Here is a 13,094-nt window from a genome sequence, read left to right as displayed (position 1 = left end):
AATTCTATTTGGAGGGAGGCAGCCTTTAATAAAAGAGAGGTAAGTCTAGAGCTTGAAGAGGGAGGCGTGTGATGGATTTTTGAAGAAGGAGAGTTAGAGAGAGAGAAAGTCAATGGCTTGGTTATTTTCTTTAAAGATTGTAAGAGAAGAGGGAAGCTGATAGATTTTTTCTTCATTATACTTCTAAGAGAGAATTTAAAGTGCTTGTAAAGAGAGAAAGACTTGGAGAGAACTTCTAAAAGTTTGCTTGGAAAGGATTGTGAGATAAGTTGAAAAAGTGTTATTTCTTTTGTTTTGTAAACTTATTTATATATATATAATCCATATTTTATTGTATCATTTTCATGAATTTTGAGTAGTCTTCTTTATCCTTCTCCCTAATTTGAGATATGGTTTTGTGAATTGATTTTTTTTATATGGTTTTTAATTTTAATAATTTGTGATGATTTGAACTCCAATCTTCATTTACTTTTTGATTTGGCCAATTGAAATGTTAAAATATATTGAAAAACATATATTCTGAAAGGGCTATGATTTGTACAATGTGGGGAGAATCACATTTGATTTCATTAGAGAGTATTTCATCCATGGAATTGGGTGCAAAAAATAGGAAAATATACTTTGTTGGATGCAAAGTTGGAGATTTTAAGTTGACAAATTAAAATCCCCATTTTGGTCAAATTTATTAGAAACTGATGCGACATTGTTAGCCTCACGTGAGAGAGTAGTGGAATTTTAAGGTGACAAATTAAAACAGTTTTTATATATTTTTTCAAATGATTTTAACTTCTTCACAAATCATATACTCATTGTAAAGGGGAATGATACTTTCTTAAATTTGAACTTTCCGTCACAACATCTTAGTTTTAATTTTTGTAAATTTAATTTTTAAAGTTTATCATTTAGTTTAGTTTAGTTATCATTTAGTTTAGTTATCTTTGTCTTTCAACTGCATTTTAATTAGCATTCACTTCTTACTTAATATTCAAACTTCGCACTTTAATTTTAGTATTTTTAAAATAGTACTTGACATTATAATTTTAAGAACTTATTTACAAGAATTTTCAACTTCTCTGTGGGATCGATATCTAGGACTCCATTACAGCCCTTTGTTACTTGAGCGATACATATACTTATGTTATTTTTAAAGGGGATTTGACAATTTAAGGATTTTTAAAAGATAAAACTATTTTAACTGAATATTTTAATTGAAGTTATTTATTTTGTTAGGATTAATTTTCATTTTTTTGTTGTATATTTCGTGTGTATTTTGTAATATTAAAAAATATTTGCAAAACTAACACACTAAATCCTCCCTTATCACCTAATATGGCTTTAAAGCAACGCGATGGTCCGGTTAGGGATGACCAGATTATTTCTTATGCCCTTATTATCGATAGGCCACTACCCGTTCGAAATATAGTGATTTTTTTTCTATCTGTATAGCCTAGTATGGCTTTTAAAGCTTCGGGATGATCCTAGTTGAGATGACCAAATTAATCTTTAATATTCCAATTTCACTAGTTATCATAAAAGTGTAAGCAAGTCTCCTTTTAATTAAGTGTATTTTTGGGCATCCCTCTAAGATGTAATTAACTAAAGGGATACATTCCTTTGGGAATGCTCTTGACCTCTGAAAAAATATAAATTTGTTTACTTAGTTATATGATGTTAATTTATATAGAAATTTCTTCGTGGATATGTTTTTAGGGTATTTTTGGCCTGATTTATTTTCCCGTGCACTTCTGATCTATCACACAAAATTTATTTTATAGAAATTCTCACTGTTCTTTTTTGATTTGGATGTCTAATCTCAATATATTTTCTCTCTTTTTTATACTTTCTCTTCTTTGAATCATTTTTTATTGTTCAAGAAAGAAGACTAGTTGGAAATGAGAATTATTAGTGGCTTATAAACAAGCCAGTGTTGGTCGCCAAATTGGAAGTTGTCGGTTGCCGGAATGGATATCATGACACCTAGTTTAATTTAATTTAGATATATATTCAGGAAAAGTGGTATCATAAATTTTGAAAATACGAGACCAAACTGATCTCATATCCTCAATAGTTTAAATAAAACGAGCCTAATACCGCCTGCAATGCATCTATCCCGAAGGGTAGCACACAACTTACTAGTGAAAGGCTCGATTAAATAAACTAAAGAATTTATAACATTCGTTTAAGTCTGTGAAAAATCATTTTTATGTTGATCGACAAGTTCCCCTATTTAATACGAAAAATTAAATAGGGTTTATATTAAGTTGGGTTCTTGAAAGTTTCCTATAAGGGCAAGCCCTATAGTTAATTACTATAGTTAATTACGTCTTAGATAACTGAAGTCACCTAAGAAAACTCTCAATAAAAATCAGGGAATATTGTCTTCAAGAAGTTCAAGGGGTAGGACTTTTCAAAGGATCAGATAAAGAGGTGTGAAATGGGAAAGACTCAAATTTGGAACATTTTATTGAATCTGAATGAAGAAAAACTAGGGGGTGTCATGGATCCTGAGGAGAACCTCGATGACTTCTCAAGCTATCCTATGGTTCGGTTTTACTTTTGAGAAGAATTATTCAAAATTTTCATCCTACCAATTTTATTAGTTAGTGCTTACATTTATGTGAAATAGTCGCACAAATAGCCTGAAAGATGTGAGGATTTAACTCGTGACGAACTAAAGCCTCGGAATCCTAAAACAAGTTAGGGCTTAAATTGCACAACATGATTGTGCAAAGGTCTAAGGAAAGAGTTGAGGATTTATGTTGCACTAGGTAGACAACCTCAAAATCCTATGTCTTGTTGTTTTAATTCTAAGAAAAGATGAGTTGTTGTAGATCCTCATATTGTAGAAGGCTACCCACAGTTAGATCCAAGCTTCTCGATGAAGTAGCAGCCCTAAAGTCTAAAGGGTTAAGGGTTTAAATGACAAGTTGAACTTCAATCAGGGGGGTTAAAGTTGATAAGAGCGACACCGATTAGGATCCTACAACTTCCTCATTCATATATCACTATTTTTCACTATTTTCTTTTGAATTTACTTAGCTTAAACAAGTTATGAAACCCATTTAAACTGGGGCGAACTCGTTAGGTACTCCCGTAAATTCAAAATGCTGTTTAAAGTTTAGTGCCATTTCAAAGGATTTATGGTTACCTTTGAAACAAATTATTCTATATTTTCTAAAATGTTGATTAATTTTTGAAAATGGTTTTTGTTTTTACAGGTAAAGTAAAGTGCATACCCAAGTGGTTATAATATTTTGCAGAGAAAGTATATTGTAGAAAGTAAAATGACTGAAATTAAATGATAATTATAAAAGTGTACCTATCATCCGGCATTCCGACTGAAATATTAGCTTTTGCAACAGGTATATAATTTTGTAGGAAGTTTAAATAGATTGCAAGAGTAGATGAACGTGTATCTAACAGACTCCAAACTAGGACTTATTTAGTCCCGGAAGATCCTAGTGGATGATTTTGGAACAAAATATAGCAAGTCTAATTTGTTCTTCAAAATGCCGAAGAGATTCCAAAGTATTCGATGAGTGACCCTGAAATGCTTTAAATATCTCTTGAAACATTTTGAGTTCATTTTGAACTTATCATATTGTTCCATTAATCATTCAAGGTTGACTTAAAATTACCTTATTACTCGGTGAACTTTGACATTTTAATTATCCCAAAGACAGTGTACTCAATTAATCACTTGATATTTCATTTAAGAGTTATGTTGGTGAATGCCCTTAAGGCAAGCTTAATTCATTAAGGGTTTTGTGCCCACAATTAAGGTTGAGCTTGTAGTGTTTAGTGATCTTTATCATCAATCATATTGTCTTTCTAAATCCCATCAAACAAGTTTAAATATCAAGCCTAGATCACTACCAAGCCCTTAACAATCTCAATAGGAGAATTGACAATTATTAAAGATTTACTTTAGATGGTGTGCATCCTTATTAAAAGATCATGTCATCATATCCAACTATGGGCTGGTCATCCCCTAACTTAAGCCCATCACTTCAGAATCATTTGATTTTGATTAACTTCCAAATCTTGATAATTTAGGAAATTATAATTTTATTCTTATTATGGAAAGGGGAAAAAATGGTTTCTACCTTTTAACCCATTATGTCTCAATCATCTAAGAGTATTCATTAAGATCCAAAATTACCCATTTCCCCTTTGATTAATCCTAAATTTTAATTAAGGCACAAAATTTAAAATTACCATTTTGCCCTTAGGGCTCCCTACCTCACAACTCATAAAGTATAATTCAAATGATTTTGAAAATTTTAAAGTACACTGTCCATGGGTCAATTAAAATATCATAGGAGAAAATGTGAGTTTTCAAAGTTTAATTTAATTCACATAATTATTTTAACTTAGGAAATAAGATTTTCAATATTAATTTAATTAATCAAAATAAATTTTTTTTCTTTATGGGAAAAATATTAGATGTTCACCTAGGTCAGAGAAATACTTAGGCAAAATTCCATGATTTTCTTAATTAAGTTTTATGATTATTTATTGATTATTTTTTAGTTATTTAATTCAAAATAAAAATATAATTTTATTACAAAAAAATATTTTTTATATTTTTATTAAACATCACTGAGTCTAGAGAACTCAGAGAAATAAATTTTATATTTACATGATCTTTAATTTATTTATTATAATTATTTTGATGAAAAATAAGAAAAATACATTTTAGGCCTTTAAAAATTTATTTTTAACTTAGAAAAATTGGAAAAATTATTTTTAATGAGTCCCAAGTGATCAAGAAATCATTAGGAACATTTTGAAATATTTTGTATTTTTGAAATTTTTCATTATGTTTAATTATTTTTAATTCAAAATATGGCTAAAAAATGAAGTATTTTCTCAAAAATAATTTTTATTTTTCTATGTTTCCCTCTTATTTTTATTAAGTGCCCCTGATTACAAGGAACTCAAAAAACCACTTTTCATAGTTTTCCTAAATATATTAAATTTAATATAATTATTTTTGTACAAAAATACACTTTTCCTTATAAAATCAACTTTAGTGCTCAAACTTAATCAAATAAATTTCAAATTTTTACAGTGAGTCAACAAGACTTTTCTACACAATTTGGAATTTATTTTGTTAATTTTTTATTAAAATTTAATTTAAATAAATAAATATAAGACATACATAATTAATTAACTATAGAAATTTACAAAATTATTCAAAACACCATGAGATTTTTCCTAAGCCTCTCTAAGCACAGGAAACCTACTAAAAATTATCTCATAATTTTCTAAGTGATATTTTAATTTATATAATTAATTTAAGCCAAAATAGTCATCCAGGCTTGAAAATTAGGTTTACAAAAATAGAGATGTCCTTTGAACTTGAAAAAATCAGAGAACATCTCCTTTATCATGAGGAACAAACCCTAAAATTTTCAAGTCATGATAAGTAAAAATTAATTATAATGAATTAAAATATCACAAAGGCTATTTAATTAATTAAAAATCAGAGATTCAACAAGTAATTTTTATTTTTAGTGCACGTTATTCTCTTCTGTTCACTGAGCAAGAGGGTATTTTTATTTTTGTTTAATGATTTCTTATGCAAATTTATAACTTTTAAAAGATCTGGGATTGAAGTAAATCAATAAATCCTTATTTTTCTATTCATCCCACGTGGTGCCACGCAATCCTCGGTGTCTCTAAAGTCTCCACGCAGCTTCTTCTGTTTTGGCATCGTCGTCTGAGTCAATGCTGACTCGGTTCCCTTTTCACGCATCAAAAGCTCATCTGACCCGATCTCGTCCATTCGTCCGATACACGCGCGATCGGACGGCTCTTCGTCATTGTCCCCAATGGCCAGAGCCCGTGAACCACACAACTTCTAAACCTAAGATCTCTCTCGATACTTAACCAAATCACATTGGGTTTGTTCCTACACCTTCATCTATTCAAGGAGAACACATCTATACAGTTACAATGCTCTGAAATTAAAGTTCCTTTCATAATTGGTGAAAATCGAACTCAAGATTAGGTTTAATGGCCTATACCATTGTCTGAGAGGGGACGCCTCAACCAGATGCTTTTGGAAGCTTTAGTGGAGTCCCACAAACCTCCTAGATGTGTTGGTTTCTTCTAGTGTGAGCTCCAAGTACAAGTTCAACAAAATGGGGTGTGGCATTGGTCTAGGATTGGTTTAGAGATCTCAACAGAGGTGGATTTTAATGGGGAACTTCTTCTCTTGCTCTGAGGAAGCTTGCTCTGAGGAAGCTTAAGAGCCTGAGGAAGCTTAAGAGCAGTTCAATTTGAAGTTTGAGGGATTTTGGAGGATGGCCAAAATTTTTCTTGATTTTAAGCTAAAAAATTGAGCTCAGGCAGAGGGGGAATTGGTTAGGAGATACTTGTAATGAGCTTACGAAGCCTTGGAGGAGCTCTGGGAAAAATTTTGTATAGTTTCCCCAAGAAAATTGGTTAACCTCTCTTTTTTCCATGGAGGAGGTAGCTTAAATATAGGGGGAATGGGTGGAGCTCAGAGCTTCAATTCAGGTGCAATGTGGACTTGAGGTGGAGGGTTGTGTAGTCCTAAAGTCCAATCAAGGTTGGAGAGCTTGGATGGGAGCATTAGGTTTAGATTTAAGGGGAGTGGCTTTCATTTTGGGATTTTCCGACCACTAGGTCTGCTGGCCAGGGCAGAGGAGGTGCTCAAGCAGCCAGGTGAGCCAGTGGGAGGGCTAATGATATTTAACCCTTAATGGTATGACCTGATGGCAAGGATATTTTTGTTTAGGCCAAAAATGGGAGTTTAGGCCAAAAATGGGATGAAATCCCCTAAATCAAGGAACCATTGGTCCATAGCTCATGTAGAGTGGGCTAGGTGGGTCTAGCCTTGTCACTTGAGTCCAAATGGTAGTTGTGGTGACTTTGGTTTGATCAATTTGGCTTGGTTTGGTTACAGTTGGTGCAAGAGCTCAATTTTGGTCATTTTACCTTGGAGTTAAGTTTAGGTTGGGCTAGTCATTACATTGAACTCAATTAATTGATCAAAATGTTGTTGATGATTGTCACAAATAGTTTAGAAAAGATTGGAGTGATTTTGAATTAATTTGGAGGTTCAATTTGAAGGATTTTGGGCATTTAGTCAATTTTTTGGGTGTTGGGTTAGACTTGGGTTTGAGTTGGGCTACATTTTGGCTAAGGCCCAATTTATGGTTCAATTTGATGTGGGTGATTGTCATGAAGAGTTTTAGATATCAATTGGGTGGAAAGTTTAGGGTTATGGAGTTCAATTTGGTTGAATTTGGGGACATTCAATTTGGTTGGAGTTCAATTTGGTTGAATTTGGGGACATGGCTAATTTAGGGCAAAATTGGGGGTTTTGGTCCAAGTTGATTTTGAATGAAATTGGGGCTTGAAAAAGTCTAATTTAAGATTCAATTTTATTTGGGGAAGTTTTTTAAAGAGTTTATGATGCAAAATTGGGGCAATTGGAGGGTCTGGGGTTCAATTGAGTGAAATTTTGGTTTTGGGTCAAATTGTGACTTTTTTATTTACATTGAAATTGGATTCAAATGTGGGTCAATTGGGATAGGATTTGGTTTCAATCAAGCTTTTTTATGATGAATTTGAGTTTAGAATTGAAATTGGGGAATATGGGGATCAAATTGGTGGACATTGGGGGTGAATTGGGGTAATTGGGCCTTTAAAGACAATTTGGGGTTTTTGGTCAAAATAGATAAATTGGTCAAATTGAGCTCGATAGAGTGGTTCAAAGTTAAATTTGTGGACATTTGAAATGATTTTGAAGGTTTGGGACAATTTTCACCAAGGGTATTTTGTTAATTTTGGCAAAATGAGGGGTATTTTGGTGATGTTTAAGAGTTTGAGGTGCTTTGGGTAATTTGGGTAGTATCAAATGGTTTGAGATGCTTTTTGGAATTTTGGTCAATTTTGAGGTTTAAAGGGTAATTTGGTAATTTGGGTAGATTTGGGAACAAAAGGCCAAGGGTACTTTAGTAAAATTGGGGTGTCAATCACCCTGCTTGAGCCATGGACCAATAAAATCCTCATGTACTGGTCTTAGCAAAACCCTAGTCTAGGGCTAATGGGTCTAGGGGACAATCTACATGAGTCTCCTAATGGGTTAAGAGATCAAATTCAACCATGTTTGGGCTTAGGGTAGTAAGTGGAAGTGTAATGTGCAAGTGTGTGGGTGAAACCAACCAAGACCACACCACCAGAGGGTTAACCCTAAGTCTAAGCAGTCCTATGGGGACTCCCCTTGAGCTCCCCCATATTGGTCCCACCTACTAAGTGTTATAGGTTATGACCAATATGTGAAACTTTAAGTTGAGCAAAGAAGAGTTTAGAGTTTCTAATGGTGAGGGTTCCCTTCTAGTCCTCTAGGAATAGTCAACAGTTAAGTAGAACTTAGGCTACCAAAGAGGAAAGACTGGACCTCAACCAAAAGTGAGGTTAACAGCTGGTAACTCTAAGTTAAAAAAAAACCAAAGCAATGCCTTTGGCTATAACAAATGTTAAGGTTTGCTTTCCCTTTAAAATAGTGAGTAGACTATACTACTTGCCTAAATGATGAGATTGTAAAAGGCTTATATTATTTATGTGGAGTGAAGGACATTTACACAAACTAAAGTAGCCTAATTAAGTAACTTGTTGTATCCTGACATGAACATAGAATATCCTAATCAATTCATATATTTGTTGATTATGTAAATCTTGCTTTAGCTTTTCAAAGTATCTATTGGCTAAAATAAAAAAAATTATTTATGTTCTTGGGTTAGATTATTATCACTAATGTGCTTAATAGTAATATCAGAAAAGTTACACACTAAATTCGCTCCCATCTTAGTAATTTTAGTAAACGCTGAGAATCTCATTTATATAGTATAGGATAAACATAACACTTTTGTTGAGTATCATATGCATTTAATTTTGTCATCAAAATGGTAAGGGAGTGTCCTGCTTATGCTTTAAAATTTCCTCCTAGCTTTATGTATTAGCAACTTGTAAAATAAAACGTTTAGAAGGAGAAGACAAATAAAAGACCTTTAGTTAATGATGAAGTCTTAACATGGAGTCATCATATATCAATTTGTAAATGATGCTTGACTCTATCATGTTATTAGCAACCATTATGAAGAATATGAGGTTCTTAATGGCCTCTAGGAATTTTATGGAGGAGACTTTGTTGATGGGTGTCTACTAGCTCACACCCTTTGTAAGCAAAATTTTATGTTGATTGTCACCCTTTAAAGAAAATTTTAAATATATTATTCTTTTAAAAAAAGTTCAAATTCATTGTTCATTGTAGGAAAATGGCAGATCCATTGAACATAAGCATGTAGAAGATATTTAATATTGTTTTGTGGTGAAAATAAATACGACTCTAAAATTAAAACTTTTCTAACTCATGCATTACAAAATCTAAGTCATTTATTGAGCCGCATAAACCCAAGACTTAATTCTATCATGGTTAGATCAAGAAAATATGCAACTATTAATTAGTTTAAGTTGAATGTTGTATCAACTAGTTGAATTGGGTTAGTATATACATAATAGTTTTGTCTTATTTTTGGATACAAGTTTTACAAATATTAGTTCAAAGATTTTAGGTGTTAAATAGTGTTAGAGAAATTTATAATTTTTTATTAAACGAGAAACTATAAACTCTTGTACATATAGCATAAATAAAAGAGCAGCAAATCTTAAAATTTCTTATTAGCATATTGAACTGTTAAGCTCTCTCTAAATCACTATAATGAGCTTTATTGATGATCATATTTTTGAATGTGACAATATAAAGCATCTCTCTGATATAATTTTTTTGAAATACTACGAGTCTACAACTAAAAAAAATTAATTAAGATGATTATAAATCTCTTGTACTGATCTCTCAATTCATTTAAATTTCATCCTATGCGTAGCACCAATGAAATAAAAGTATTGAAGAATCTATTAGAGGAATTATTAGGTAAGCCAAGCAACTGTCATGCTTGTTGCATTTGGGATACATATTATTATTTATTGCTATACACTACTATGTATACAAAATTAGAAGAAGAGCATATACATCTTCAACTATAGTAAATAACTCATTATATATAATTCGGTAGAATGTCAAATTGTTCTGTATGTCAAAATGCATTTGACAATATGTTTTTTGACATTTTAGGCTAAACAGAAATATCAAGACATGCGGAATTTTTTTTTTCTTTACTGTAATTTATTAGAAATGTTGATTATCGATATTTGACATTACTTGATCTCAAGATCTTGGTATCAACTTTCAAAAATTTTGCCAACTAAACTAGTAGACATCCGCCAGCCAATAGCATTACAACACTGGCGCCCAAAAAAAAAAAATAAGCTCAAGAAGGAACTCAAAAAATTTTATTATTTCTACAGACAAAACAAGCCTACTTTGGCACTAATTCTTCTTATTGTTCCAACACAGAATTTAATTGGATTTAAAAAATACCCCTTATACGTGGCATGCAACAATTTTCGTGTGTTTACATATCTCACCCTTAAAATTCAATATTTACTTTTATGACAATTTTGTGTAAAGACCTATACATTAGAATGTGTATTTAACTTTTAAAAGTTAGTAATAGAAATATTTTTGATTTAATGCCAAACATTTTAGTGTTTTGCAAGTGAATATGAAATTGTAATTATTAGATATATGAATATATAAGAATTGTGAGGCTTCTACTTAAATTACCTTTTTTTTTTCTTTTTTTTACTGCATAGGTCTAGCAAAAGCCTGGGCTTTCCATTTAATACCATCCATGCTTTTATTAAGCCAAAACTGCTTTCATATCATGACATTTCTACCCACGTAATAAACGGAATCCCTTAGATCCATGCCTACAAGCACTGTTCAAAAATGAAACTATCGACTTGGTTATCCAGACTCTTTCGCTCCACCATGGGAACGTGGAGTTGCCAACTATCTACATTTAAATTCACTCGATGCCTGTAAAAATATTAAAAACAAAAAAAAAAAAGAAAGCAATAGGTCCTCTTGACTGGAATGTCGGAACTTCAAGGTCCATGACAGTAGCTGTAAGGTCAAAATTCTTCTTATCACAATGATGAATATCATTAGTACACCAAAATATGTTGATGATTCGGTGTGGAGAAGCTAACTTCCCCTTAATTATGTTTTATCAAACATAAGGTTTCAATGCAATCCAGCTTAGCGTAATCTCTCAACCAAGAGATCCTGCTCTCAAAATTATAAAAAAACAAAAAAATGAATCTTTCTATTCATACCATTTAGCTCCTATGTATTTGCATATCACCAAAACATCTTTCTATTCATACCATTTAGCTCCTATGTATTTACATATTTCAATTTTTACACACATCCCACCTTACCTATGAATAAAAAGCTGTATTTCCGGTTTTAACCTTACCTATGGATGAAAGAGTGAATCACTTTCTCAAAGTTAAAATGGAGTTATTTTTGATGTGATATCCACCCCCTACATTAATTGCAGGAATAGTCAGGTGGGACAACATATTCCAGGATTTCAAGCCAAATCAAGTGTTACAAGTCCTCATCTCTCTGTAATTACAAATAGACTGGAACAGTCATCTCTCTGTAATTCCGCTTAGACTGGAACAATAAGAAGATAGCAGAAGATGAATCTCTCTTCTCCTGGGTATTCAAGGTTACTCAAATAGTAGTCTAGACCGGTTGTTCTAAAGCTGAAATAGTTTTCGTTTCCTAAAATACTAAAAATATAAATTATGTGATCACTAGAAAGGATGAAGCCAATGAAAGCTATCTTCAGAAAGCTACAATAAGCAGGGAAAAGGTCTAACAAAAGCATGACCACAGCACTGTGCACATCAGGTACCCCATAACAATCATATCAATCTTAACAAAATTCATCAGACTAAATAACTTTTCATAGCAAATCCAATTATCAACAAACAAAGCACATCCAACATATCTTAACATTAAATGTGCATTCTTCCGATGATTTCTCATGTAAAATTTACTTTAAACTAAAACAATAGTTTTCTCATGTAAAATGTCCTACAGCATCATTGTCACAAAAATATATCATGCACTGAAGGTAGAACATACTTGAGGAATAGTTTAACCAAAATGAAGACATTCAAACAGAAGTTCTAATGTTGTGAACTTGAAGGCAGGCGAAACGAGCCACTTGAATAAAGCATCTGGTATACGGGCTTTATTCTAACTGTCAGGATAACACTCAACACAGATCCCAATGCACAGACTCCGGCTAGAACAAGGAATGTGAGCCCAAAGCAACTGGGCCCAAGGCAGGTAGTTCCACCCTGCTTTGCAGCTTCGTTATCATAGACATACCCTGCAAGTATAGCTGAGAGCAAGAGTGCCCCAAGAGGATTTCCTAACAGCATGAAATTGTAAATGATTCCAAAGTGCTTTAATCCAAATAGTTCCGATGCGGTCGGCACCATCACAGAAAATTGAAAACCATAGCAGATACCAAGAAGTGAAGTTGAAATATAGAGAGTACCATGAAGGCCTAATGCAAAGAGAAGGTAAGTAACGACCATTATCAGTTGAGTGAAAGCCATCCATACGGGTCGAGGAAGCATTTTTGATCTGTAGGAGAGATAACCATAAAATCATATTGTCTAAGAATTGCATTAGTTTGAAGAGAACAAGAAGATAAAACCAAATATGTGTTACCTTACATAATACTCGGAGACGGAACCACCGCCAAGCCGGCCAACAAAATTGCAAAAGCTGAAAAGACACAATAAAACAGTTGTATCATTGACACCTGCAGCAATTCCAATCTGCGCCAGGTTATTTAGTACCGTAACACCCGAACCAACCCCAAGGAAATAACAAAGAAATAATAACCAAAAATCAGCCTTGATCAAGGCTTCACGAAATTTAAAATCTTCCCCTCTCTTAGGTTTTCTTTTCTTCTTCATATGTACAGCACCTTCCCCTTCAGCCAATAGAAGATCCACATCAAAAGAATCATCTGACTCCTGAAAGCTACTAAGATTTGTTGCAGATGAAGACGCGGCAAGCAATGGTTCTGTTGTATCTTGATCAAGCTGAGATAGTTGATCGG

The 13,094-nt window shown here is 32.6% G+C and overlaps 1 protein-coding gene across 1 annotated transcript in view; it reads right to left on the bottom strand.

Annotated features, from left to right (window-relative positions):
- Nucleotides 1-11,993: 11,993 nt before the first annotated feature.
- Nucleotides 11,994-13,094, bottom strand: part of LOC110035703 (protein NUCLEAR FUSION DEFECTIVE 4) — a 1,642-nt gene continuing 541 nt past the window's right edge. The window contains exons 2-3 of the mRNA XM_020739975.1: nucleotides 12,698-13,094; nucleotides 11,994-12,610 (exon numbers count right to left, since the gene is read on the bottom strand). Coding sequence (XP_020595634.1) covers nucleotides 12,145-12,610; nucleotides 12,698-13,094 — 863 coding nt within the window. The 3' untranslated portion in view covers nucleotides 11,994-12,144. The remainder of the gene's footprint in view (nucleotides 12,611-12,697) is intronic.

Source organism: Phalaenopsis equestris, unplaced genomic scaffold, assembly GCF_001263595.1.
Source record: "Phalaenopsis equestris unplaced genomic scaffold, ASM126359v1 Scaffold199248, whole genome shotgun sequence".
Taxonomy (NCBI): domain Eukaryota; kingdom Viridiplantae; phylum Streptophyta; class Magnoliopsida; order Asparagales; family Orchidaceae; genus Phalaenopsis; species Phalaenopsis equestris.
The sequence above is the reverse complement of the archived record's forward strand: the minus strand, read 5'-3'. Positions and strand labels throughout refer to the sequence as shown.